This window comes from Tenrec ecaudatus, chromosome 15 (genome assembly GCF_050624435.1).
Source record: "Tenrec ecaudatus isolate mTenEca1 chromosome 15, mTenEca1.hap1, whole genome shotgun sequence".
NCBI classification, from domain to species: Eukaryota; Metazoa; Chordata; class Mammalia; order Afrosoricida; family Tenrecidae; genus Tenrec; species Tenrec ecaudatus.
Genome location: NC_134544.1, coordinates 29866012 through 29892143, shown reverse-complemented (window position 1 = coordinate 29892143; position 26132 = coordinate 29866012). Strand labels below are relative to the sequence as shown.

Genomic DNA, 26132 nt, shown 5'->3' with positions numbered 1-26132 from the left:
CTCCGTGGCTGAATTTGTGGAAGGAGATCACCAGGCCTTTCTCCGTTGGCACCTCTGGGTGGACTCCTGTCCCCCTTCGATGTCAGTTAGCAGCTGCGAGCCCTGACCATTTCACCACCCCATGAGTCTCACTGCCAAATTAATTATCTCACATTCCAACACCACCAAGTTTCTCTCAGCCTCTGAGACTCTGAATGCCCCCCGCACTGCCTTTCCCCGATGCTAAGGGATCCTTGAGGGCAGGGGGATGCCAGCTCCACGGCCTGGGGCCCACTGATCCTAGGGTGGCACTGAATAGGCAGCAGTCGCCAAGGAGAACTCGTCCACAGTACCTTGATGGAGAGACAGGGTGGGAAAGAGCCTCGACTGGGGGTCAAGGTCAGAGACTCAAGCCAAAGCTTGGCCACCAACAAACTCTGCAACCTGTGGTCAACCCATCCATCAGAATGGCCTCTGATATGTTCATTAGCATTGCCCTGACTGTCCCCAACAGCCCTGGAGCATGGCTAATGCAGAAGGTCTAGAGAAAACCTCTCGGTGCCTGATCCTTCCAGCAGCCATCTGGGTCCCTTCCACTCTCTGGTGCCCTCGATGCGTCCCCCCTCCCAGCAGAAGCCCATCTTCCTCAGGAACGCCCATGCCCAACATTGCATCAGGGCTCAGCTCGCCTTACCCAGGAGACACTCAGATGCCTGCCAGGTGGTGAAGTGAGGCGCTATATGCTCCCGCGCTCGCCCTCCCCGGTTCTCTCATGCTCCGGAGGGTACCATCAACCTTCCTTCTGTTCCACCCCATCACACCCCCTCCACCCGACAGGGGCCCAGCCTCTGCTCTCTCACCCACCCACCCCATGCCCCTGCTCCCCTGACCTGGGCTTTGTTGACTCTGCAGCTGCTACAGGCCATCCCAGTCGGAGTCGGCCAGGTGTACGGCTGTGATAATCCCTGGACAGGTGGCGTGTTCCTGGTGGCCCTGTTCATCTCCTCGCCCCTCATCTGCTTGCATGCAGCCATTGGCTCCATCGTGGGGCTGCTAGCAGGTAGGCCCCCCCTGCGCTGGGATGCCTTTCCCTGCAGTGATGACCCCAGGAAGCGCCCTGGGCTTAAGGGTCTTCCCTGGGTGTTAGGACGCTGGTGTGGGGAAGGGTCTGTGAAGGGAGCTGATGATAGCAGCCAAACATGACAAGATGTGCGGGGACCAAAGACCTGGTCAGCCTGCTAAAGGGGCTTCTCTAGGAAGAAGGTCACATGGGTGGGGTGGGGAGCAGTCCGCAGATCCAGCTGGGCTGTATGTGAGCCAGCAAGTCAAACGTCTGAATGCACGGAGAGGAACACACGGCGGCCCCATGTGGACAGAGTAGTACTGCACTCCATTGGCAGAGCCATGAGCTTTCGGAAACAGGCCACTAGGCCTTCGCTCCAAGATGCCTCTGGGTGGGTTTGAACTGCCTACCTTTCTGCTGGCACTGAACAGCTCACTTGGGTTGGAGTAGACTCAAGAACAACCAACAAAAAGGGAAATGCTTTCTCAAGAATTACATACCCAATGATAAATGTAATCCAATAGCAATACATATATATGCATGTGTGTGTGCACATATGTAAATAGGTCTGTTCAGGTTTACATATGTCTATAGGCCTCAGCGAGCCCTGATGGCATAGCTGGTGACCTGGTGGTCTGATAACCACATGGTCAGCAGTTCAAAACCATCAGCTGCTCTGTGGGAGACAGATGAGACTGTCAACTTCCGTCAAGAGTGGCAGTCCAGGAAACCCACAGGGGCAGTTCTACCCTGCCCTGTAGCATTGCCATGAGTCAGTGTTGACTCAATGGCAGGGAGTTTATTGGAGTCCTGGTGGCACAGCGCTTAAAGCACTCACCTGCTGATGGAGAGGTCAGCCGTCTAAGCCAACCAGCCGCTCCTGGGGAGAAAGATGGAGCAGCCTGCGGCATACAGCCTGCTGCCTTTGAAGCCCTGTGGGGCAGTTCCAGCCCAGGGCGGAGGGCTGCTGGGGTGCAGAATTGACGTGGCAGCAGGGGCTTTTCTGATATGCATACAAATAACTATGCTGTCAGTACAGTCGGAAATCAGGGTGAGAGATTGACTTAGTCGAGGTTTGTACACATTTTATGAAAATAGAACTTTTCATTTATATATTTTTTTAATTTGTAGACAATGTCAAACAAAAAATTGCATACATTGTACAAAAGCACCCATAGACTCTTGACCCTAATTCACCTGGTATCCACCTCTTATCTCCTCTAGGGTAGCACAATCTGCAGGAGTAGATACATAACTTTCAAAGCCATTTGAAATAGCATCTTCCTATTCAAAAGGCAGCTGCTCGGGCCAACCACCTGGAGCCCCACGTCCTCCCCTGCCCCTCGCCCCAGAAGCACTCATCCCTCTGGTGGCCCCTCCAGCTTTGGACAGCTCGGAAACCACTGTTTCCTTGATCATTGTTGGCTTCCGAAGACTGGGTGCCATGTGGGGAGGCTCCTTTGACTTGTTGGGGTTGGAGTGGATGACAGGAGTGGGTTGGGTCTCAGATAATGGAGACCTAGTGCCAGCCACACGGTGGCCTGGGCGCTTGACCCACAAGTGCCCAGAAACACCGCACTTGCTGTCTCATAGCCCTGACAGTGGCCACGCCCTTTGAGAAGATCTACCTGGGCCTTTGGAGCTACAACTGCGTCCTCTCCTGCATCGCCATTGGAGGCATGTTCTACGCCCTCACCTGGCAGACCCACCTGCTGGCCCTCATCTGTGGTGAGTAGTCCAAGAAGCTGGCCGGCAAGCCACTCTGCCTTCTCTTGCTTATGTGACACCATGGTGACCACTGAGAAATAAGACCACAGTGGTGGTAGATCCAGCAGGCTGGACCTCACCGCCCGTGCTGCCTTTCACAAGGAATGACCCTTTTTATGTTGCATGAAGGTGCCCTGATGGTACTGTAGAATCAACACTGGGTTGCTAACTGAAGGATCCCTGGTTCAAATCCACTACTTGCTCTGTGGGATAAAGATGGGACTGTCTGCTTCTGTCACAATTTGCAGTCTCGGCAACCTTAGGCTCACCATGCGTTGGCATCAGCACAGGGGTAGCGAGTTTGGTTTGGTGCCTTTGTTTCTAGCAAATGAGGCGGGTTTTGTCATGACGAGCACATCTGCCTGGTGTTTTAAGGGTTGCAAGGCAACCCCTGTGCATTTTCTCGGAACAGCATCCCTGCTCTCTCAAGCTCTTCATGCGACAAGTCTTTGTAGAACCTCGTTAAGTGCCAGGCCCTAGACTAAGCCTGGATTCATGGATTGACATGGCAGCTACAACAATGACCTCCAACCTAAGAACACTTGTGAGGAGGGGGCAGGGCCGGGTGGTGCTTCGTTCCACTGTACATCGGGTCCCTGTGAAACAGAGTCTACTCCAAGGCCCCTAAAGCAGCGGTTCTCAACCAGTGGGTCGCGACCTCTTTGGGGGTTGAAAGACCCATTCACAGGGGTCGTCTGTGATTCATCACAGTAGCAAAATGACAGTGATGAAGTAGCAACGAAAGTCATTTTATGGTTGGGAGGGGTCACCACAACACGAGGGACTGTATGAAAGGGTCGCAGCATGAGGAAGGTTGAGAACCACTGCCCTAGAGCCAAGTCTAACGTGGAGAGACAATGAAAGCTAGGTTTCCTAGGGAGCTTTTCTTCCTGAAGTCCCGCCCTGGCAGAAGAGAAGTCATTACACAGACAGTCATTCGGATGGATCTGGACACAGAGCGTTGGATGTGGTGGGAGAGAGGGTGGGGCCTCTGCTCTCGCTCTTGGCAGGTCGCTGGAAGGCAGGGGCAGACGGGGTGGGAAAGCACACTCTGATGGCCCTTCTTCCTCACAGCCCTGTTCTGCGCTTACATGGGAGCAGCCCTCGCCAACATCATGTCAGTGGTAAGTGTGGACTCTCCTGAACCCTACCCTCCAGCGTCTTCCCCAGCCAGGACCTCAGGACCTCAAGACACACACAGTCTTGGGGAAGAATACTGAGCGACTTCTGGTGGCTGGTGTGTGATAGTAGGAATCCAGAAACACTAAGACCTGCACTACGGGAAGGTCCCCATCCTCAGCCCCCTCCATACCCTTCTCCTTCAGGGTCCCTGGCTCAGACCCCAATGCTTTTATCTTCAGGTTGGCCTACCATCAGGCACTTGGGCCTTCTGCCTGTCCACCCTCATCTTCCTGCTGCTGACGACCAACAACCCTGCCATCTACAAGCTCCCCCTCAGCAAAGTCACCTACCCGGAGGCCAACCGCATCTACTTCCTCACAATAAAGCACAGCGAAGAGAAGTCCCCCAGCGGTGACTAGCCAAGGCCCAGGGAGAAATGTCCTTTGCTTAGGGCTGGTGTCTGTGCCCCTTATTTGCCCGTGGTCTCCACCTAATCAATCAACTGCAACACGGTTTTGTCTTCCTGGAGCCTGTGTGATCCCAAACAGAAATATAACTCTCGTTCCATGAAGCTGATTCTCATTCTCTCTCTCTCTCTCTCTCTCTCTCTCTCTCTCTCTCTCTCTCTCCTGAATCTCCATAAATCTCTTTTGTAGAGGAAGTTGATAATGAGCTTGCTTGAGTTATAAGCAAGGAGTGTGTATTCAATGCCATTGGCTTAAAACATAAATCTTATTTAGTCTTTTGGGAAGGTGATTGACTGATGATTTTCTTGGCGTGTTTAACCAAATCCTAAATGCTTCCAGGCAGGAAGTTCATGGAATCTCAGAGCTGGGAGGGTGTGTGAAAGTCATGTGGTCCCACCAGCATAATAATGAAGGAAAGGGGGTGTCAGTTCCTTGCCAGGCTTCCAGAAGGGAAGCCCTTCCAAGAAAAGAGTTTACCCCCAATCCACTCTAACCCAAAAATAACCAGAACCAGAACCCCATTGATTCAGAATGACCAACTTACCTTAGAAAATCCCTTCCCCTGTCCAGGAAGCCCAGAGGCTCCCCTCACGTAGCTTTGTGTCCAATTGGAATGGTCTGTCAGCCATGCTTTGTATTGGATTTCCAGGAATGTGAAACGATATGAATATGGAGAAGACTGTCCATTGACGTGGACAGCATTGCCCATTCTCTTCCCACCCACATCATGGTTGGTCATGTACAAGCTACCACTGGCCACAAGTATCTGGACTTATTTTCCCCCAAGCTTCCATGTTAGCCCCCAAATGTCACTGCATCAAAGCAGCCAAGGTTACTTGATGACAAAATGGATAAAGGCTAAGCTATTGAACAACAGGAAAACATATAGCCAATAGGTCTAGGGGGAAAAACCAAGGCCCCAGAAATTCTTTATTCTGAAAATAGAAAAATCAAATGATCTCTTACTTTGTCATAAAAAACCCAAAACCAAACCCACTGCCATCGATTCAATTTCAACGCATAGTGACCCGTATATTAGGTTTCCCAAACTATAAATGTGTATGGGAGCAGACAGCTTCATCTTTCTCCTGAGGAGTAGCTGATGGTTTTGAACAACTGACCCTGTGGTTCGCATCCCAACCCATAACGTGCTACACCACCAGAGCTCTCTTTTTGTAACCAGAAAGGACTGCTCGTGTGAAGTGTTGATGATTGCCACTGGTGTAGCTTGCTAAGAAATCATATATGACTAAGGCAGAATATTGATGGGATTTCCCAAATATTGTTAGAAGAGGCCCTCTGAGAGGCTTCCTTAGTTCTGGCTGATGGACAGAGCTCATCATTCCCATGGGCATGCGCAAGAATGAGGCAGAAGTGAAGAATCCCCTCCACACTAAGACAAGTAGGCACAATGCAAGTGATCCTGCCCAGAGCAGAAGGCAGGTGCCCAGATGACCTTTGAAGTACCCCCAAATACTTGAAAGCTAGCTCCCTGGAGCATTCCCTTCCCACGCTTTCCAGGCTTTTCCATCTCACCAACCCACTGAAAGCATAAGTGCAGGAGCCCTGGGTGTACTGATCGACACCAACAACGTGAGGTTGCGGTCGCTCAGGAAACGTAGATCTTTCAGATACCGGTTCTCACTGTTTCCTACTTGTTCTCATGAGGTGCATCAAGTTCATGGCCAACTGTACAACAGAACAAAACGCAACTCAGTCCTCACACTCTGCTATGGTTGAGTCCGTTGTTCTAGCCATTGTATCAATCCAGCTCTTTGAGAGTCCCCCCTCTTTTTTCCCTCTAAGCTTCTACTTTATCAAGCATGATGGTTTCCTCCAGGAAATGATCCCACAGACAACATGTCCAAAGTACATTAGATGAAGTCTCCCAAAGAGCACTCTGATTGTACTTCTTCTCAGACAGATTTGCTCCCTGTTTGACAGCCCATGGTATAGTCAATATTCTCCAAGGACGCCACACTTCAAAGACATTCATTCTCCTTCAGTGTTCTTTATTCAGCGTCCAGCTTTCTGGAGCAGAGACGACACCATGGCTTCCATCAGATGCACCCTATGTCTCAAAGGTTTTTCTATGAACCTCAAATTACTGACAGCTCTTGGTTTTGCCAGTGGTAGTGCTCCTGTCGAACATACATTTGGAATCGCTCAAGAGAGCAAACACAGACCAGGAGACTTGAGTGAAGGCCATCATACCCCTTCCTATTATCTCAGATGTCTCATCTTCTCTTACCTTGACCTCGGTACCTCTCAGTCCATTCTTATCTCCCCTACCATACTGATGAGGTCAGTCCTGAACCATACTGTCAGCCACAGCATGGTATTATCTTACTGCATTTTAAATAGTAACTCTGTTGTCATCCTTGCCCTGTTGTTGTTGTTAGGTGCCATCGAGTTGGTTCCAACCCACAGCGGCCCCCAGAAACCCTGCTCTGTTCGGTCCTGTGCCATGCTCACAATTGTCCTTGTGTTTGAGTCCACTGTTGCAGCCGTGGCATCATCGCATCCTGTCGAAGGCCTTCCTCGTTTTGCTGCCCCTCCACTGCACAAGCATGAGGTCCTCAAAATGCTTTATAATAATGTTCATCTTTCCTCATATCTGTGGCTGGTCCTTTCTCTTTGCATATTTTGTACCGCTTTGGTCTCTTCTTTAATTGACTTTGTGATGATGGGTGCATGCATTGTATTGGCTTTTTCAAAGAAGCTTTTGGACACTTACGCGTCCTTCCTACTTGCTTTGACTTGGTTTCTATTTTATCGATTTCTGCCATCCTGTAATCTTGCGGCTTGTCTAGATTTTCTTTCTTTTTTAATTTCTAGTGTTTTAAAATGTTAAGTAGAGTTCTTTCATTTTAAATCCTTCTTCTTTAATAGGAATAGCCCTTAAGGCTATTAAGTTCTTCGGGAGCATAATTGTAGCTATGTACTACAGGTTTTGAAATAAAATATCCTACTTTCATTGATTTTAATTCATTTGACATTTTCATTTTGATTTGATCTTTGAGCAATTGGTTAATGAAGAATATGTTTCTCAATTTCTAGCACTTAAGAATCTTGGGGAATTTTTTAACATTTTGTAACCAATTTTCAGAAGCCCTGGGGTCCAGCGGGTTAAGTATTGAGCTGCCCCCTGCAAGGTTGGTGGGTTAAGTGGACCAGCTGCTGCATGTGGGAAAGAAGAGGTTCTCTGGTGCTGTAAAGATGTACAGTCTCAGAAACCTTAGGGAGCAGAGCTAGTCTGCCCTATGGGGACACGATGAGCTGAATTCGCCTCAGTGGAAATGAGGCAGATCTAGTTTTATTGGGATATGAATAGAGGATATGGGCTATAATATCTCTACTTTAAAGTTTTAATAGGTATTTCTTTCTAACGATGTACCCAACAGATTTTCAGACACTATAAAAATGCCAATTTTTTCATTTAAAGTAAATATATATGGAATTGAGTTGTTGTTTGAATCATTCCATTTCTTTATGTCTTTATTTTTTGTTGTCATTTATGAACTCTTAACTCTGAAAAGAACTATTTAAAATCATGCTACCAATAACTGGTTTTTATTAAATTCTTTCTAAAATGTTGCCTCATATATTTGGCTGCCACATTATTTATAACTATTTATTTACTACTGTGATTGGTTCTTTGTAAAGTATGTCTTTTACCATTACAAAAAAAGCAAACAATCTTTATCTTAGTATTTTTAACTTCCATTCCACCTTATCCAACATTAATGTAGTCCTATCTGCCTTTTGTTGAGCATTTCCTTATCCCTTTGGTTTTTTAAGCTTACCATTTTTTTTTACTATTCTTCTTGAAAAATAGCAGAAAGGTATGTTTTAACTTTTATCCTAATCTTAGAGTTTCTATTAGTTAATAAGGTAGATTGGCCCATTTGTATTTAGTGTAGTAATCAATATGATTTATTTTTCTGGCTTACTTGTTTTTCCCATTTATTTTATGTAGCTGCTTTGCCTTTCTAACTTTACTTATTTTGCAGGTTTGCTCATGATGCTACCATTTTCTTTCTTCCTTTTAGTTAATTTTAAAGTTCGACCATTCCCCATTCCCCTACTGGTTACTGTCCCTTTCCCAATAATGATGATCAAAAATACATTTATCTATGATCCTACAGAAATACCCCCACTGCCCCAATGCTCTTTTCTTACCTTGGGAAAATACAGCCTTCTTAATGTTTCACTATGCGCCTTCCCAGAGCTCTAGAGCTAAAAGCACTCATTTCTCTCCAACCTCCTCTTGTTCCTAGATTTATTATTTCAACTTATCCCTGTACAAATATGCCTCATCATTTTTTTTTCAAGAATCCTTATTTAGCCCCTATATAACATTCTCCGAACATGCGTTTGATTCTTGCTTCCCCTCCATCTCTCTCTTCCTTAATATGGAACCTCTAGCATTCCTATGGTTGATCTCCTTGATCTCTGCCCCAAGTTGCTCATATTTTTCTTAACATTTTTACCACTTGTATATTTGTCCTGCTTTGATATGTTTCCTCCACTCGATCTCCCACGCCACCCATCCGAGTTCCGACAGAAACCATTCTGTTCTTTACCTGTTGGGTTGGTTAGCTAAAAAATCATGAGCGTCATTTCAGAACAGCTTTGGATTAAAGGTTGAAGTTGGATCTTCATATGTGTTTTTATTTTCCTTCTGCTAACTTATGACTCCCCTCCCCCCCCAATGCTTTCCTGTTCCCCTTATTTCCTCACAGATAGGTTCCTGGGTTGGTTTCCCAGGGTGACTTGCGAACTCTCCTGAGCCAATTCCCCCGACGCTCAGCTTGACCTCCCTGTGACTTGACCGAACCCACTCGCTCACCCAGAGGACGTAGCACGGAGAACTATTAATATGTTACTCAGTCTCGAGGCTGAACCACAGACCAGGAAAGAGCCAGTCCAGTCCTTGCCTTCAAGGAATTCATTTCATGGATATTTGATTGGCCAGGTGAATAGGCTCACCTGAAGGGAAGATGGGAATGGGACCACAAACTGCCTAACTAAGCCCACATAACTTCATAACGCTGGCTTTATTGAGTGAGGTATCGGGTTGGCCTCCTATTCAGAAAAAGTATCAAGCATGATTTTAGGATGCTAAGAAGACTTCCCTCCCTCTTGTGCCCTATCTTGCTGCCCAAACATTCTTCGTCTTGTCTTTAAGGTTTTAAGTCTGTTCAAATGTAAACAGCCCCGGGATTGTTAACACAGTAAGCATGATCAATCATTTGTACGCTGGGTGCAAGAAATCGTTTCTGAGACTAGGTTTGACGCAAGAGGAGGGGAGGAGAGCAATGAAAAAATGTGTACTTCACTTTCAGAAGGTCTTTCCCAAGGAGAGGCAGGTTGAGGTGAGGACAAAGGTCTAGAATAAAGGTTGGATCAAAGTCCAGAGCCCTCTGGCCTCATAGGACACAATGGTGGATCTGATGCTGTCTTGGAGACCGGAAGTCCCGTCAGGGACACAACTGCCCCCAGAGTGAGGTACTCTGTGTGGAATAACAGACTTCAGCGTAAAGCAAGGCCCACGACGTGAAAGTGATAAGCAGGCAGACTTTGCATGGGAGACGGGGAGGGTGTTGAACAATGTACGTTAGTGAGAAGTGGTTGCCTGGTGTGCTCCATGCCCTGGCCAGAGGAACGCATGGAGGCCCGTTGGGGATGCTTGTTTTTAGGGGGGAAGTTGGGCCAGAAGACCTCTGAGGCCTCCGTCTTCCAACTCCAACTTCCGGGGACTCGATGGCTAGGAGCACCGACAGAGTCGGAAAGAGAAGGCGTTACTAACTTGGCAAAAAAACAACAAGCTTTCCAATGGAGACCACCCGCAAAAAAGAAATGGCTGCTGCCTTTAGAGTTTCTCCAAGAGCTTCCTTGTAGGCCTGGCGTTGGTTGATCACATTGCTTAACGTGGTTTCTTCTGTGGACACGAGCTGAGGGGTCAACATCACTCCTCCCATTCTTGACCTTCTCCTTCCTGTCTCTCTTCCCAGGCCAGTGCTCTACCAGGTGCCCAGTGAAGCCCCAACGGTCCCCACTTTATGGGTGGTTCCATCAAACCACCGGCGTGCGTGACTCTTGCTTTGTGCTCTCTTGTTGTAAAGGTTCTGTGGCCTGGAGACCACTGTAAGCTAAAGCCAGAGAGGAATGGGGGCACGGGGGCGCGGGGTTGGGGTGGGGCTGGCAATGTGGGCATGACTTTGACTCAATAAAAACTACAATCTCATGTAGCAATGGTGAAAGCATTCACTTTTTATGTGAGATCACCTCCATTCTTGGCTGTCACTGTCTCTGACCGCTCAGAGACTCTCTGTTCCCTAGTCTAGGAACTAGAAATTCTAAGGGCCCAAGGAGGGAGGTGGGGAAGGCAGAAAGGTTCTTTTGCCCGCCGTAGATTGATCAATAGGAGCCGTCAGCACCTCTCAAGCTGCAGGGGCTGCTGGGGGCAAGAAAGGAAGCAGCTCTCTGGAGAAACTCTAGCTCCATGTTCACTTCCTCCTCGTGGACTCTGGCTCTTCCTCCTGTAAAATTCTGACCTTTCTTTCTTTCCTCCTTTTAATAATCATTTTATGGAGGGGCTCTTACAACTCCTATAGCAATCCATCATTCAATAGGATTAAGCACACTTGTACATATGTTGCCATCAACATTTCCAAAACAATTTATTTCTACTTGAGCCCTTGGTATCAGCTCCTCTTTTTTTCCCTTCCCCCCTCCCCCTCCCACTCTCGTGAGCCCTTGATCATTTATACATTGTTGTTGTTGTGTGTCGTATACTGTCTGTTGTCTCCCTTCACCCACATTCTGACTTTTCTAAGTTTGTTCTGCCAGTCAAGGTAGGCCTCTCCCGCTGCCCTCATCTTCTGGTGATTCTGATTCAGAGTGGTCCCCTGGGTGTCAGGGTGGAACTGGCGCCGTGGGATTTTCAGTGGCTGACTTCTCTGAATGAGATCACAGTGCCTTTCTTCTGAGGTGCCTGGGAGTGGGCTCAACCCCCACCTTTCAGTTAACCAAGCAGGTACCGACCTGACCACCCAGGGCCTCCGTCCTCCCTCTATGAGGTTGGAAAGTTGGAGTGGAATGGGCATCTCAACTGTAGCCAAGAAGGGAACTAAGGTTAATCTGATTGGGAGAGCCTTCCAGGGAGAAGTCTGTTGACATGGCAGATCTCTTGGGGTTTCTTGGCAGCTGAGCTTCAGCCTTCTCTAGGACCTGTTGGGGATGCAGTTCAATCTGCCTGGTGCTCCCCAGGGCGAGTTGATGGCCCTGCCCTGCGGCTAGCCTGTCGGACGGGCACTGACAGCACTGCTGAGCACCACTGCTCCATTTGGTTTGTGGAACCTGCGGGAACTCCCTGGATGACTTCCTGGATTTCTTGCTGTCTTTTCAAAGAGGTTGTGTATTAATCATGGGTGTCCTCTTTCTGGGGTGCTTGGGGGACAGGAATGAGCTCCCCATGGAAGGCGAGAGCTCGCAGAAGCAGAGCAGCTGGGCCAGGGCAGAGCAGCCAAGACTGAGCCAAGCCACTAGCCAGGCTGAGGACCAAGAACACAGCCACTAGCCAGGTTGAGGTTGTGAACACAGGTGCCATCAGGGCATGAGCCTGGACCCTGAACCAGTGCCCGAGGGAAGGCCCCGGTGCCTATGCAGAGAACTGGTCTGCTCTCCTCCCCGCCCTCCCCTCTCCCAGGAATGCAGGGCCTCCAGGTGCCTCCCATCTCTGCTGTTTGCTTTGCTTCCTCGGAACGTCTTCCAACGATCATGACCCCTCTTTAGAAATTCCCAAAACACCTGGCCAGGTGGGACAGGGCCTTTGACGTCAGTGGGGGCGTTTGCCTACTCAGGTAGAGCTAATTTCCTCGGGGTGAGGTTTTGTTTCGGCGTAGGCCAGGTTGGCCCTGAACACGAAGGCATTGAGTGGGTTTGTGCAGGGGGGAGAAGGGAGGGGTGAGGCGTGAAGCATGCATGACCCAGCATACGCATAGAGCCAAACAAAGTATGTTTGGATTGGGCCCCCTCCCCAAACGGTAGCCCATCAGACCCTGTGCCTTCACAGGATGGCTTCCTGCATATATATATATATTCCTCAGAGTCCCTCTGAACGCAGAGACTAGGTCACGCCCTCTGAGCTGGCCTCTCGGTGAGTCCCCAGACCCCTCAGGACACTGACATCAGGAGTCAGAAGGAGGGGAGATCTCAGATTTTCCACCAACTCAGAGAGACCGCATCTAGCCTTGAGCCGTGCAGAAATTTCCATTGAGAGAAGCTGATGGCAATACTATTCCTGGCCTGCAAAGGGGGAATTAAGGGAGCTTATTGAGGTTGGAAGGCAAATTGGCCCCCTGAGGAGACAACACTTAGATAATTGCTTTAAAGGCAAATACTGGAGCAAAGAATTCTAATGAAGGAAAAACTAGGGAGGTAATGCCTGAGAGCAGACAGGGAGGCTCACGCCTCAGCTCTGCTCCTTTAAAAAAAATCGGCCCAATCAACCCAGGTGGGGAAACCATGGTAGCAGGAGCCGGTCATCCCATGGGATCTTAGGAAGCAGTCATTTGGCAGGAAGGCCGGAGAAGACTTGCTCAAGGAGCTTAGGGACTCTTCATCTCCCTCCTCCTCCATGGTCCCATTCCGTCCCGGGCACCAGCTTCGGGACATGCCAGGTGAATTTACAGGAAGTAAGCAACGGGGTAGGAAGGAGGGCCCCAGGAAGTAAAGAGGCTCGAGTGTAGGGAGAAGTCACAGCACCTGGAAGTGAGGACCAGAAACGCCACCCCAACTGGAAAGAAGCTTCTTCGGGAATCCTGATTGGTCTAGATCTCTCCAGCCTGTGCGGGAAATCCAAGGAGCCCAGGTAAGAGACCCCCGGGGAGAGAAGGGTACCAGTGAGCGAGGCCTGGGAAATGGGGCCTAGTCTGTGCGACCATCTGACTTTCCAGGGGACGAAAAAGGAAGCATTGGTCTTGGTCCTTCCTCCTCTTAAGCTTCCTCTGGGGAAACCAGTCCCGGGACAAGGACCTACTCAAGAACTCCAAAGCAAGGTTAGCCCCTGGAAGCTTCTAGCTGGAAGGGTTGTTAAGTATGGATGGTTCCAACCCCTTATCTTATAGATGGGAAAACCGCAGCTTCCACAGAGATGTGTGTACCTAGCAATGAAGGATTTCAGGACACAAGTCCATCCCAGTGTCCCAACACACACCTGGTTAGAACCCAGCCAGAGCCACTGCCATCAAGCCCATTCCAGCTCCTAGCACCCCTTCAGATGGTTTCCAAGGCTGGACATCTTCCTGGGCGCAGACAAGCTCATCTTTCTCCCTCAGAGTGGATGGTGGGTTTGAACCACCGACCTTGAAGTGCTCAGTAGCAGTTCAATGCTTACCCGGCAATGTCCCCAGCTAATCGATTCGCCCTTGAGTCTCTTTTTCACCCCACCTGGCCACTAGATCAGCCTGTGTATATTTCTGTCATCCTTTCTATAACTCAGGGGTCCGAACCGGCAACTCTGGAACCTTGTCCCGCCTCCCTCTTGGCTTTGGTGCTACGCTGCACATCTCTGGCATTGGTGTATTTCTGAAGTAGAATCCTGTGGAGGTCCGCTGGTGGGATGGCCCCTCACACCTGGCTAATGCGGTAGAGTTGAATGCCTTCTCCCCCAGAGCACAGACCCGGTTAAGAAGAGTCGGATTGGGGAGCGAGTGTATAGAGAGTGTGCAGGCATGTAGCTCTCTGGGTAGCAGTTGATATTCCGTTGCTAGACTGGGTATGTTTTCCCTTTCTGAAGGGTGTTATAGACAGTTCTGGTTGTCTCGTTCTGCTCAAATAACTCTTCAAGGAACTTCCAACTTTGATCTGACAGTGGCGTTTTTCTATAAAATCCTTTTTACTCCTGATATGTGAATGATTGGCATGTTCAGAGGATTAGAAAGCAGTGGAAGCCTGGGTACTGTGGGATCGCCGCTGCGCCTCGGGGTGTGGGGAGGTGTTTCAGAACAAATCGTTCTGGCTCATAGCCTTTCCTGCTCCGAGTCCGTAGGAGGGAAGCAGAGCTGGACTTCTGCCTGTTCAAACACGGATGGTGGCAATCCACACGGACACGGATCATGCCCCTGCCATGGTCCTGAACCCCCAGCATGAAGCTACATGCATCAGGGTGCTTAATGAGGCCTGTTAGAGGAGGAGAGAGCAGCAAGGTCAACGGCAGGAGGGCCTGCCAGGTGTTACTCCGTTCACGGCTAAGGCTTACCACAGGTGATGTGGCCCCAAGCTTCCCACCCTTGTGCTGAGTGAGCAACCCTTGGGCCCTTCCAGGAGCCAGGGGGCTCTAGACTGCCACGTCCCTGAGTGCTTCGTGTGACTGGCATGTTCTCTGCAGCGCGCAAGCACCCAGTCCCGTCTTGAAGCTGCTTACGACCCAACACAAATCACATCAAGCAAGACCTTGGTCCTCCCTGACTTCTGTTCTCTCCTGTTCCCTGTAGGCGTCTAGCCTCTCTGGCGGGGATTTGTGGTCAGTGGGTCTTAGGTGGCCAACCCGTTGCGCATGCTACTCTTTACCAAGTCCTGCTGGCCACAGCCAGCCCTCACCCCTACTTTCATTCTGTGCAAGATAGGCTCACTCCAGGCTGGAACAAAATGACGGCACTTGACGAGTAAACGCTAGCGAAACACCGTTTTCTCTACAGCAGGAGTCAGGCACGGCAACAAACTCGTGCATTCTGTTTCCCAAGTGTTTTTATTTGGTTGGTTTTTCCTTCTATATTGTCTGAGTCTTTAAGCAAAGGGAGGAAAATGATCGTCCACAAGGGGCGCCTTCGATTGCAAGAAGGGTGTGCACTTCAAATCAAAGACGCCCTGAATTCCTGAAACGTAAAGCCAACAGACACCCTGGAACAGAAAACAAAAAGTCAATGCAGGTAGGTGGGAAATAGCCGAAGTGTGCGGGGGATAAGGAACGAGCCCGTGTGGAGCAGAAGGTTCGGAGCTACCAGAGGGATGTGCCCTGCCTGATGGTGCAGCCCTTCCAAATTATCTCCCTGAGCATCTTACAAGCTCCTGGAAGCTCTGCTTCACAAGGACATGAGAGAGAAAAGGCAGGTCCCAGCCCTCCTGGAGAAAGCTCCTCGGGACTTCCAGCTCCACTACAGGGTGACCGTCTCAGGAACCCATGGGGCAGTTCCACTCTGCCTTGTAAGCTTGTGCGCTCTGGGGCGGATCAACTCGATGGCGGGGTGGGGGGGTGGTTCATGGGCACAAGTCGTTAAGCTCTTGGTTGCCCATCACGATGGTGATGGTTTGGAAGGGCCACAGGCTGGAACGGGCCACAGGGCACATTCCACTGCATTCTGGGGCCGCCGTGAGTCGGGGAGGCAGTAGGAGAGCCGCTTTCTTTGGTTAGGGGCTTTTCCCACGATCCTCGTGAGGTGGTCTGTGGGTTCCGTTTACAGGGTGAGCTCTTGCAGGGGCTGTGTGTCTCTTTGTGGATGCCCCGAGGAAACCGGCAGTGAGATGACGTGACTCACAGCACTCCCTTCAGAGATTAGGGCCTGGTCCCCACTCAGGAAGCACTGTGTTCTTTCCCCAGTCTGCCGGAGCATCGTCTTCCTGTGACATTGGCTGGCGGAGACCGTGGAAGTCTAGCACTTGGCTTTTCTCTATTCCCAAACCACCCGGAGCGTTTGTCCCAGATGGGAAATGGCTGTCATCCCAGCTCTAAGTATTTTCTCAGCCCCGGGGAGCTGGTTACTCTCTTTCTAATCTTCTTTGCTACATCTGTTCTAACCTTGTATCCTCCGCTCTCCAGGGGACACCTGGGGGCTGCTGTCCTCCCAGGGGCTGTGCAGTAGGAACCTGGGGTGTTCATGGAAGACGTGGGACTATAGCTGGTGTCACCACCCCAATACAAGCACAGACCTGCCCCATGGGAAGAAAGGTGCTATTTGGGTGGTGGATGTTCACGGCCAGGACTCTCGGAGCACGGGGATCGGAGCAGGCAGTTTACTCAGCTGCTAGCAGGAAGAGACAAGTGGTAGGTGGTGACCCATTGGCCTTCTGCAGCCAGCTCTTAGCTTTCCCACGTGGGCCTCTTGTAGTCCCCACCTGAGAGTCCTGCGTGAGCAAAGCCAGCCAACCCTGCGGTGATACTGTGGCTACCTCATAGGCCAGCAGTTCAAAACCACCACCCGCTCCTGAGGAGAAAGGCAGGCCTTTCTGCTCCCTGAAAGAGTTACGGTCTCCGAGACTCGCAGGGTTGGTTCTACACTGTCCAATTGGGTCTCTGGAGTCAGCACCGGCTCCATGGCAGTGAGTTTGGTTTTGGAGTTTTAAGGTTGCCTTGGTTCAGTTAAGGGAAGTGCCTTCTTTATAGTTCGGAAAATTAAGGCCAGTTAGTAAAAAGCCGTTGGTCATGGCTTCCAGACACTGTTGGTCATGGTGTGCAGATTCCGGCCCCGGAATAAAAAGGAAGTGTTCCTCTTGTCTGGGACAGGTCTGTGCTGGGCAGTACCAAGCAGCGTCAATGGAGAGTCAAGTGTCTTGGGTTCAATTCCCAACCTCGCCGTGACTTAGGGGTTCTGTGACTTGGGAGCGTTCCTGACCTTCTTTGGACAAAGGAAGGGGACTGTGAGCGGATAGGTCCCACCCAGCTGTAGTCTGTTGAGCCAGGGTTATTAGAACAGAACTTGACTCGGCGTGTGGCCGGGGGAACTGACTCTTGGCTGGTGTGAAAGAGATCAATGGGCTGTCGGAGGGGCACTGGGGTTCTGGTAGCTGTACACAGGGGTTGGCTCTTTGGAGAATCCCAGATCTGTTGGTGATAAAATGACAGCCCCTCAGGGCTCACCCCCTGGCATGAGTCCTCCAGGGTGGAGGGAAACTTCCTTAGCTTGGGAGCTATGGCTCCATGGGGACCCAAGGACAGGAAGCTGAAGTGGGAGCGTCTTCCCATCCCAAGCCTAGAGGGAGGGCACTTGGATGTGCATTTGACCTTTTGATCTCAGAAGGTAGACAAGACCACTCGCCCTACTCGGGAATGCCCCCGCCCTATCGCTGGAGAAGGATATCATGAAGGGGGGAGTCGAGGGTCAGTGAAAATAAGGCAAACCCCCCACCCCCGCTGGAGTGATGGATTAAACCAATAGCCTCAATGATGAGCTCCAACGGATCATAGGTCATGAAGGTTCATCCTGGCATTCATCCGGTCATCCAGGGGTTGGCGCCCACTTGACAAGGGGTCCCCAAGAAACTAGCTGTTGCTCTTCTGAATGCTGGGCTTTGTGGAAGCGGCTGGTGCCTGGGCTGTTTCTAGCAGACCGCTGCTTGCAAACTTTCATGTGCAGGTGAATCAGCGGGGGGCACGTCGCTGAACACAAACAGGGAGCCATTGGGTCAGGCGTGAGTGGAGTGGGTACATCTGCCTTGCTCTCAAGCCCCAGACTCTGAAAAGCAAAGAAAAGCACTGGGGACGGGGGGGCTGAGTCCTGTGACCCCTGTTTGCTGCATGTCAAAGAAATTAGTCCCCATCTTTGTGGACAGACAGCAGGGCAGATAGACCCTGTTCATTTGAAGGTTGTAAAGGCCACGTGGGTTTGCTTTGGATGCATACACGTGGGATCGCTTAACAGCGGGGCTGTTCTCTGCTATTGCAGGTGGTCACGGGACCACCAGCTCGAGTGGTCCCCAAGCAGAGCTGCTAACCCTGCAGGTTCCAGGCATCAGCAAATCCTCATTCCCTAGACCTGGGCTGCGCCTGGGGACATGCCTTCCAACCAGCCTGGCCCAGGTGGAAAGAGGGCCCGACTCGTCCCAGGGTTTAAGATCCTAAGGGACAGCAAAGGACTGCTTGTAGCTGGTCCCAGACTCCGGACCCTTCTCTCTGCGTAGATTGGAGCTTCCCGAGCCGTAAGTGCAGCTTCTGATCACATGAGTCAGAGGCCAGGCCTGGGATGCTGATTTCCACACAAGCTCCCAGAGGATGGCGATGGGCCTCCCTCTGAACAGCAAGCACCTAGACCAGGGGTCTTCAACCCAAGCAGCACGTCACAGCCACCTCTCCAAGATCGTGGCGATTGAGTTTTTATTTGTATATTTGGCCTGGGGCAGAGCAGTAGAGATCCAGCAGTTTTTAAAGCACCGGATGATATTGAGCCCCTCTCTACTCCCTATCAAGGAGCCCTGATAGTGTAGGGAGTTACAGACTGAACTGCTAACCTCAAGGTCAGCAGTTCAAACCCACCGGGCTTTCTGCTTTTGTCGAGATTTACAGCGTCGGAACTCCACAGGGGCAGTTCTCCTCGGTCCTATCACAGTGACCTCATAAGGCAGAACAGAGCTGCCCCTGTGGGTTTCCAAGATGTAACTTTTTATGGGAGTAGAAAGCCTCCTCGCTCTCCCTTGGAGTGGCTGGTAGTTTTGAACTGCTGGCCTTGCGGCGAGCAGCCCAACATGGATGAGTCTGAATAGACTCAGTGGCGGTGAGTCGGGCTTTGCAGTAGGGTTACTATGAACCAGAACTGACTCAGCAGCAGTGAGAGGGTCTCATTCTTATCCCAGAGGGAGACCGAGGCAGCAGCCGATGAACGGGGATGGGCCAGCCAGCAGCCGAGGGTCCGCTCACTCCTCCGAGGTAAACTCAGTGGCATCTTCATCACTCGGTGCTACAATTACCACAGGCGGGTGGCTTTAGTAACCAGGAATGTGTTTTCTCAGTTTCCAGGGCTAGACGCCATGGCGGCACAGGACCGTACCATGGGGGTGGGGTGGGGAGAATACAATCTGCACCAGGGGCCATGGTCAGAGGTGGGGACACCCACATGACTGTGTGCAGTCTCAGCAGCAGTGAATTCTTGTTAGTTGTTATAATTTTTTGTTATTCGTTTACCTTTTTCATAGGCTCAGTTTACATCTCTCACTAACCACAAGGCCAAACCCTATACTAATTTGCATTCTGAACTTCCTAATGCACTCTGGTCAGAGCCGTCATGATTGCCCGATACAATGATGCGTCAAATCGCGTGGTTTCGTCTGGACCTTCCACAGGCGGGCTTGGTTCTTGTTGCTGCCAGCGTTGGGATGCAGGAGCACGTTGAGGTTGTCTGCTTTTAGAGGGCTACTCACCACAAGGGCAGCAGTTCAAAACCACCAGCCACTCTGAGGGAGAAAGAGAAGTCTTTCAATGCCCATAAAGACTGATGGTCTCAGAAACCCAGAAGGGCAGTTCTACCCTGTCCTCTAGGGTCACTACAAATCAGAACTGACTGGACAGCTGTGAACCTGGTTTTTCAGTTAGCTACCGTAGTGTGTTCGCTAGTATTTGTGGGCCTTCCTCAATTAGAGGAAAACCAGGAGACATTATGTTGTCACTGGATTTAGGAAGAATCAACAGAACAATTTGCTAGTATTTTTATCATCTGAAACATAATTTAATGATGGACAGGTAAGCAATGGATAGCTAGATCACATGTTAGTCGATGGTTAAAATAGATAAAAGCCTGCCTTCTATATGGTCTGGTACAAAGGAAGGCCTCTGCAGAGGGAGGGTCACTAGCCCTCGCCACACCTGGCTAGACCTCCAAAGAAATCCAGGGCACTGACTCGAAGGGAGAGAGGGGCGGGGGGGGGGCATCGTGATTGCTCCTGGAGCTATAAGCTGCAAGGTCAGTGGTTCAAAACCATCCCCCCGCTCCCCTGGAGAAAGACAGGGGTCCTATAAAGTGTTCCAGCTTCAGAATCCCACGGGGGCAGTTCTCCCCTGTGCTCTGGGGTCACTCGGAGTCGGCACGGACTCAATGGCTGTGTGTTTGGCTTGGTTTGAGGTTAGCTCTGAGGAAGCTCTCTCCCCTTCTCTGCCTGTGGTGCTCTGGGTCCTTGGGGGCTTCTGCATGCTTACCTGTCTCTGTGCCTCACCTGCTCCTTTTATAGCTCAGAAGTGACTGGGCGTGTCCCCCGTACACTGACACGGCTCCTTCAACATAGGAAAGGAGCCCCTGTTCCCACGTGAGATTGCATGCACACAGTGCACCCTGATCCATGATGGTGGGTCCCAGGAAGTGTCATGCTGGCTGGAGAAATCCATCCAATGGCTCAGCCCACCGCTTGGCCCCGGTGCAGCGTAGATAGCTGTGGGAGAAGGAAGTGGCAGGCTTCTTAGAGGCACTGAGGAACCCAGTGAGCCAGACCTCCCTGCGAATTCCTTGCTGGCTTCCCTGCGTGACTGGCCTGGTGCTCAGGGTGGGGACCAGGGTGACCACTGATCTGTCTCATTTTGCTCTGGCTAGGTGGTGGTGGGGAGCGGCCACCGACGGTGGGGGGCCCTAAGGCCGAGGAGGGCTCGGAAGCTGTGCTCCGCAAGCCCAGGAGCGTCTTCCACATCGAGTGGTCATCCATTCGGAGGAAAAGCAAAGGTGCGCATCCTCCCCTCGCTCCCAGGGCCTGGCTGCCCAGGTCTCTAGAATGGGGGCAACAGCAGGGCCACTGGGCGGACTCATCCCTAACCACCTGACTGCTGAGCTCTGGCCACAGCCAGCTTTGGTGGTGTCTGCGTGCCCCGCTCCTCCCCTGGGTGACAGCCAGTGGAGCTGGGGCTGCCAGTGGGTTTGCTGTATTGGAATCACCTGCATGCCCTCCCGGCGACCCCAACTCAGCTGGTCTACAGCTCTCCATCGGATTCTAATCTGTGGGCGAGCCAGCAATCCCTGGTCTAGGACGCTAGGGATGAGACACCCTTGCCTGTGGCGGAGATGGGGAGCCACGGTGGAAAGGGGTTTAGTAGACATCGGGGCTGAGCCAGTGCGAATGAAAGCCAGAAGCAAACATGGGCTTGGAAGCTGCTCACATGTGCGCACAAACAGGGAGGATTTGTGAGCATTCCCTGCTGAAGGGTGCAGGGGCCCCAGGAAGAGCTAATGAGTATCGAGTCCTACCCACCCCTCAGCTCTTGGAATGCAGCTGCTTCCAGACTCAGTGTCTTTTGGAGGCGCTCATGTCCCAGAGGCTGCGTTTAGTGACTCTCTCCTTCCAAGTGGCCGTACTCCATCATGTCACACCAAACCCAGCCGGATGCTCCCAGGGACCATCCCCACCCCCACCCCCCAGCACAGGATCTTGGTGTGCCACGGCCCTGGGAATGGGAAGGAACAGACTAAGTCTGCCTCCAAACACTCTTAGGATCGTGGAAGGCTTGGAAGAAAGCCCTCTGGCTGAGAGCCTGGGAGGTGGAGGCTGGACCAAGCGGCTGCGGCAGCAGCTGCTGGCCAGCAGCGGTGGGTGGATCTGGTTGCACATGATGGTTTCCGGCTCAGAGGGATCCTCTCCGCTTCCTCCTCCTCTTTATAAAGCTTCCAAAATCACTGGGTTTCTTCTGCACGGTGCACGCACCCAGCTCCTTCACCAGTGGTAACGCTGCCTCCGATGCGTCCCTCCCGCACGCTTGAGGACTCCTGAAACCGGAAGGAAACACTCACTTGAGTGCCTGCCAATACGAGGCGCTCGCCGCTCAGGCTGCCGTTCTTAAGATTGACCACTGGAGGGGGCCCGAGCCCCAAGACTGAAATGTCAAACTGCGTTCGGGGCCGGTGCCTTTGAGTTGGTATTAATTATCTAGTCGTGATGAAAATACCGCTTCCTGCGTGCCACGCGACAAGAGTTTTCCAGGAATTAAAGGGCGTTCCAAAATCTCTGTCAAGCGGTCACAGGCATTTCACTTGTCCTGGATCAGGGACCGTGGAGCCTCTAGGCTGCTGTTTGCTCATCTAAAAAATGAAGGGGTTGAACAAAATCAGGGCTCTGCACTCAAGGTCGGGGAACCTGAGACACCCCACTCCAGATTCGTATAAAATGCCCTGTTTATATACAAGGTCCCAACGGGGTCCATGACCAGTAAAAGAACCTTCCAGCTGCAAGATTCCATGGGTCTGTGGGCTTCTGTCAGGGAAATAGAAAATACGAAATATTCTTTTGCAACTCAAGTCTTGCAAGAAATTAGCCGTGGGAAGGGGCGTGGGTGGGGAGGGGAGGGATGCAGCTGGGATGTGTCCTAATGGATGACGTGCTTTCTTTCTGCCTCCAGTATTTGGGAAAGGCGATCACCAGGAGAGATCAAACAAAGACCCATTTCCTTATCAATACCGGAAGCCCACCCTGGAACTGCTTGTGAGTCTGGAACTGGTCGACCTAGGGGCACCGCGCCCTACCGACAGAGTAGGGAGCTAACGCCCCACACAGAACCCCTCTGAATTAGACTGGCTATTCCTCCAATGCCTATTTTCAAGAAGAATCATTCGCTAGCATAGACATTGTCTTTTCCACCGTTATTTTTTTTAATTATTATTAGTCCTCGTAATGCAGGATTCTAGGACTTAAAGATAAGCATTTACTCACTTTCAGAAACAGACCTTTGATGTGAGTAATTTCATACCGGTGGGCATATGCCCAGGAGCGCTGGTGGAGCAGGGGTTTATGTGCAGGGCTGCCACGAGCTGCTTTGAGAAAGATGAGAAAGACGTCTGCTTTATGTCTGCTCCCATAAAGATGGACAGCCTCAGAACCTCCCAAAAGGGACGCTCTACCTGCCCCAGGGTTGCATGCATCGGAACCCACTGGAGGGCGGGGAGTGAGTTCGGTGCGTATGCAGTTCCACGATCAGGACCAGGCAAGCTGGGGGTGAGAATGCAGTACCTCCCCTGGGGAGAAGTGTGGGCTAGACGGTGTAAATGATCCTTAAAAGAATCTGAAGATCCGTGCTTTAATTTTAATTCTACCATTTGACGTGGACCTTGACCTTTGCAAATAAGACCCTGTCCAAGTCCAGAGCCCAGTCCCAGGATCGTGATGACATTATCGTTTAGTTGTACCTTATGGTGGCCGGCTGTCCATCTTGCCAAACAAAACAAAAGATGCTCTAACCTATTTTTAAAAAGGAGCCCATTGGCTCAGCGTTGAGCTAAAAGGTCCAACGTTCGAAGTCACCCAGTGCTCTAAGAGAAAGCTGTGGCAGCCTGCCTCTCCCTCACAAACTCGCTGCCACCATGTCAATGCCATGACCCCATCAGACAGGATAGAACCGCCCCGGTGAGCTTCCGAGACTAACTCTTGGCAGAAGCAGAAAGCCCCTGGTTCTCTCACGGGGTGGTTGGTGGTTTCAAACTACTGACCCTGCTGATCACAGCCCAACGCATAACCACTATGCCACCATGACTCCCTAGGAATCCCTAGGGGATTCTACTCTATCTGTCCCTTAGGGTCACTGTGGTCAGAACAGACTCCATGACAACAGGTCAATCTGTAGAAAGAACAGCTGCAGCACCAACTGGGAATGTTAGCTGTGCCCCCTGAGCAGCCAGGCATGCTCCACCTCTTTTTGCTGCCCAGGACCTCCGCACCATGGAGGAGAGCCCCGAGATCAAGGTGGAGGGGGGCAGCCCCCCGGTATCCTGGATGCAGAGTTACCTGGCTGCCGGCGGGAAAAGGATCAGCAGAGCCCTCAGTTATGTCACGGGCGAGATGAAGGAGTGCGGAGAGGGCCTGAAAGGTAAGGGATCTACACTAGACGGCCGCGCCCCAGCCTTTAAAAGTCACCTCCTATTCCACCATCCCCCAGAAGTGTGCTGCCAAGTCCCCACCAGACAAGCCCGAGTCCCACCGTGCTGGCTTCCAGAGGAGACAAGATGGCGTTTGGCTTCTTGTCACAGATGGACCAGGGAGGTCAAAGTCTGGGTGGGGGTCGGAGATGGGATCCAAAGACAATGGCATTTCCCCACGACTTCTTTGCCCCATCTCTTGGGAGGTGCGCACCGATAAGTCTGAGTGAGTAAGCTCTCGTTTCTGAACACAAACCTTGCGCTCCATCAACATCCCAGCAGACGGCTGCAGAGGGACAGTTTTGCACTGGGGTTCCAGTGCATTCTAGAAAAGTAGCCTCTGACTGGCTCACAGAACAATGTCCATCATCCCAGCCGGTTCTCTTTCGAGAGCTCCCATCCAGGTGGGATGCATTTTCCTGCAGCAAGTCTGACCCTCCCTGGATCAGTCATTTGTCTTCAAAAGTCCACTCTGCAGTTGTGGGAAGGGGTGGGGCACAAACAGGGCCAAGTACCCCAACCCCACCTCTTAGACCAGTGGTTCTCAACCTTCCTAATGCCTCCACCCTTTCATACAGTCCCTCGTGTTGTGGTGACTCCCCAACCATAAAATTATTTTCATTGCTACTTCATCACTGTCATTTTGCTACTGTGATGAATCAGGCAACCCCCAGAAAGGGTCGTTCGACACCCCCCCGAGGGGTCACGACCCACAGGTTGAGAACCGCTGGCTTAGAAGTTGGCCTCAAGACCATGTGCAGCTTACAGCACATAGCGAGTCAGGGGCTGTCAGGTCCCTCCCTGTGTCTTTGTGCCTCTCTGTGGTGACTGGAGGAGCCCTGGTGGCAGAGTGGTTACATGTTGGGCTACAAACTGCAAGGCCAACGGTTCAAACCCACGAGCTGCTCTGCAGGATAAAGATGAGAGTCTCTCCTCCTGGGAAGAGTTACAGCCTTGGACACACAGGGCAGTTCTACTCTAGCCTACGTGGAATCAGCCCCATGGCTGTGTGAGTGTGTGTGTGTGTGTGTGTGGACTCTCTACAGACCCACCTGGAGGCTGAGACTCCCTTCCCCTAACCCCAACCCCACTCAGCGCTGTCCCCCTCCCACACGGCTCCCTGAGCTGCTGCTGATGTCCTGCATGGTTCTTTGCAGACAAGTCACCAGTGTTCCAGTTCCTGGACTGGGTCCTCCGAGGCACGTCCCAGGTCATGTTTGTGAACAACCCCCTGAGCGGCGTCCTCATCCTCCTGGGCCTCTTCATCCAGAATCCCTGGTGGGCCATCTCAGGCTGCCTGGGGACCATTGTCTCCACGCTGACCGCCCTCATCCTCAGTCAGGACAAGTAAGTCGCCAGCTCCGTGGAGCCCCGACTCCCAGAGCCCACGCTCAGGGCCATAGAGCCCTCCTGTGGAGGCCACACCCCCTACCCACCCACTGCCCTGGCCACTGGCCCTCCTCCCAGTAAGAGCACTAGCGGACACTGGCCCCTCCCTTGGGCGCTTGTCTTCCTGATGGTGGTATTGTAGCTCTGCATGGTAGCTAGGGGATCTGTAACAGAGCGGGGGCCGTGGAAGGGCTTCCTCCATAGAATTCAGTTAACATGAATGGTATTCGCCAGTCGGTGACTATCGCCACTGTCCATTTTCCCAGAGTCGTTCCGCCATCACCCCAAGCCGAAGCCCAGTGCCCCATCAGCCATCATGCCATTTTCCCTCCCCCAGCCCCAGGAAGCCCTCATGCCCTTCCTCTGTGGGCACGTGCTTGCTGGAGGGCTGGTGCCTAGGGACACACTGTATATCCCTTCGTGTCAGGCTGATTTCACTCAGCGTTGTGGCTGACTAGCGTTGGCCCTGGGTCTACCAGCAGTCCGTGCTGTCGTCAGAGCTACTTGTGGTCAAGGGGGTTGTGTGGGGCTGACGGCTGGCCCCCTTCTCCCTGATCCTAGAGGAGAGGCAACTATGAAGATGTGGTCAGGGCCCATTACAGCAGTGGTTCTCAACCTGTGGGTCAAGACCCCTTTGGGGTCGAATGACCCATTCATGGGAGTTGTCTAATACATCCTGCATATCAGATAGTTACATGACGATTCATAACAGTAGTAAAATTACAGTTACGAAGTAGCAACGAAAATAAT

At 51.6% G+C, this 26132-nt stretch overlaps 1 protein-coding gene across 1 annotated transcript in view; it reads left to right on the top strand.

Moving 5' to 3' along the window:
• Window positions 1-26132, top strand: part of SLC14A2 (solute carrier family 14 member 2) — a 207266-nt gene that overhangs the window by 168392 nt on the left and 12742 nt on the right. The window contains exons 7-14 of the mRNA XM_075532623.1: window positions 892-1039; window positions 2636-2770; window positions 3884-3933; window positions 4171-4342; window positions 20694-20819; window positions 22484-22566; window positions 23785-23944; window positions 25151-25340. Of these exons, the coding sequence (XP_075388738.1) occupies window positions 892-1039; window positions 2636-2770; window positions 3884-3933; window positions 4171-4342; window positions 20694-20819; window positions 22484-22566; window positions 23785-23944; window positions 25151-25340 (1064 nt within the window). The remainder of the gene's footprint in view (window positions 1-891; window positions 1040-2635; window positions 2771-3883; window positions 3934-4170; window positions 4343-20693; window positions 20820-22483; window positions 22567-23784; window positions 23945-25150; window positions 25341-26132) is intronic.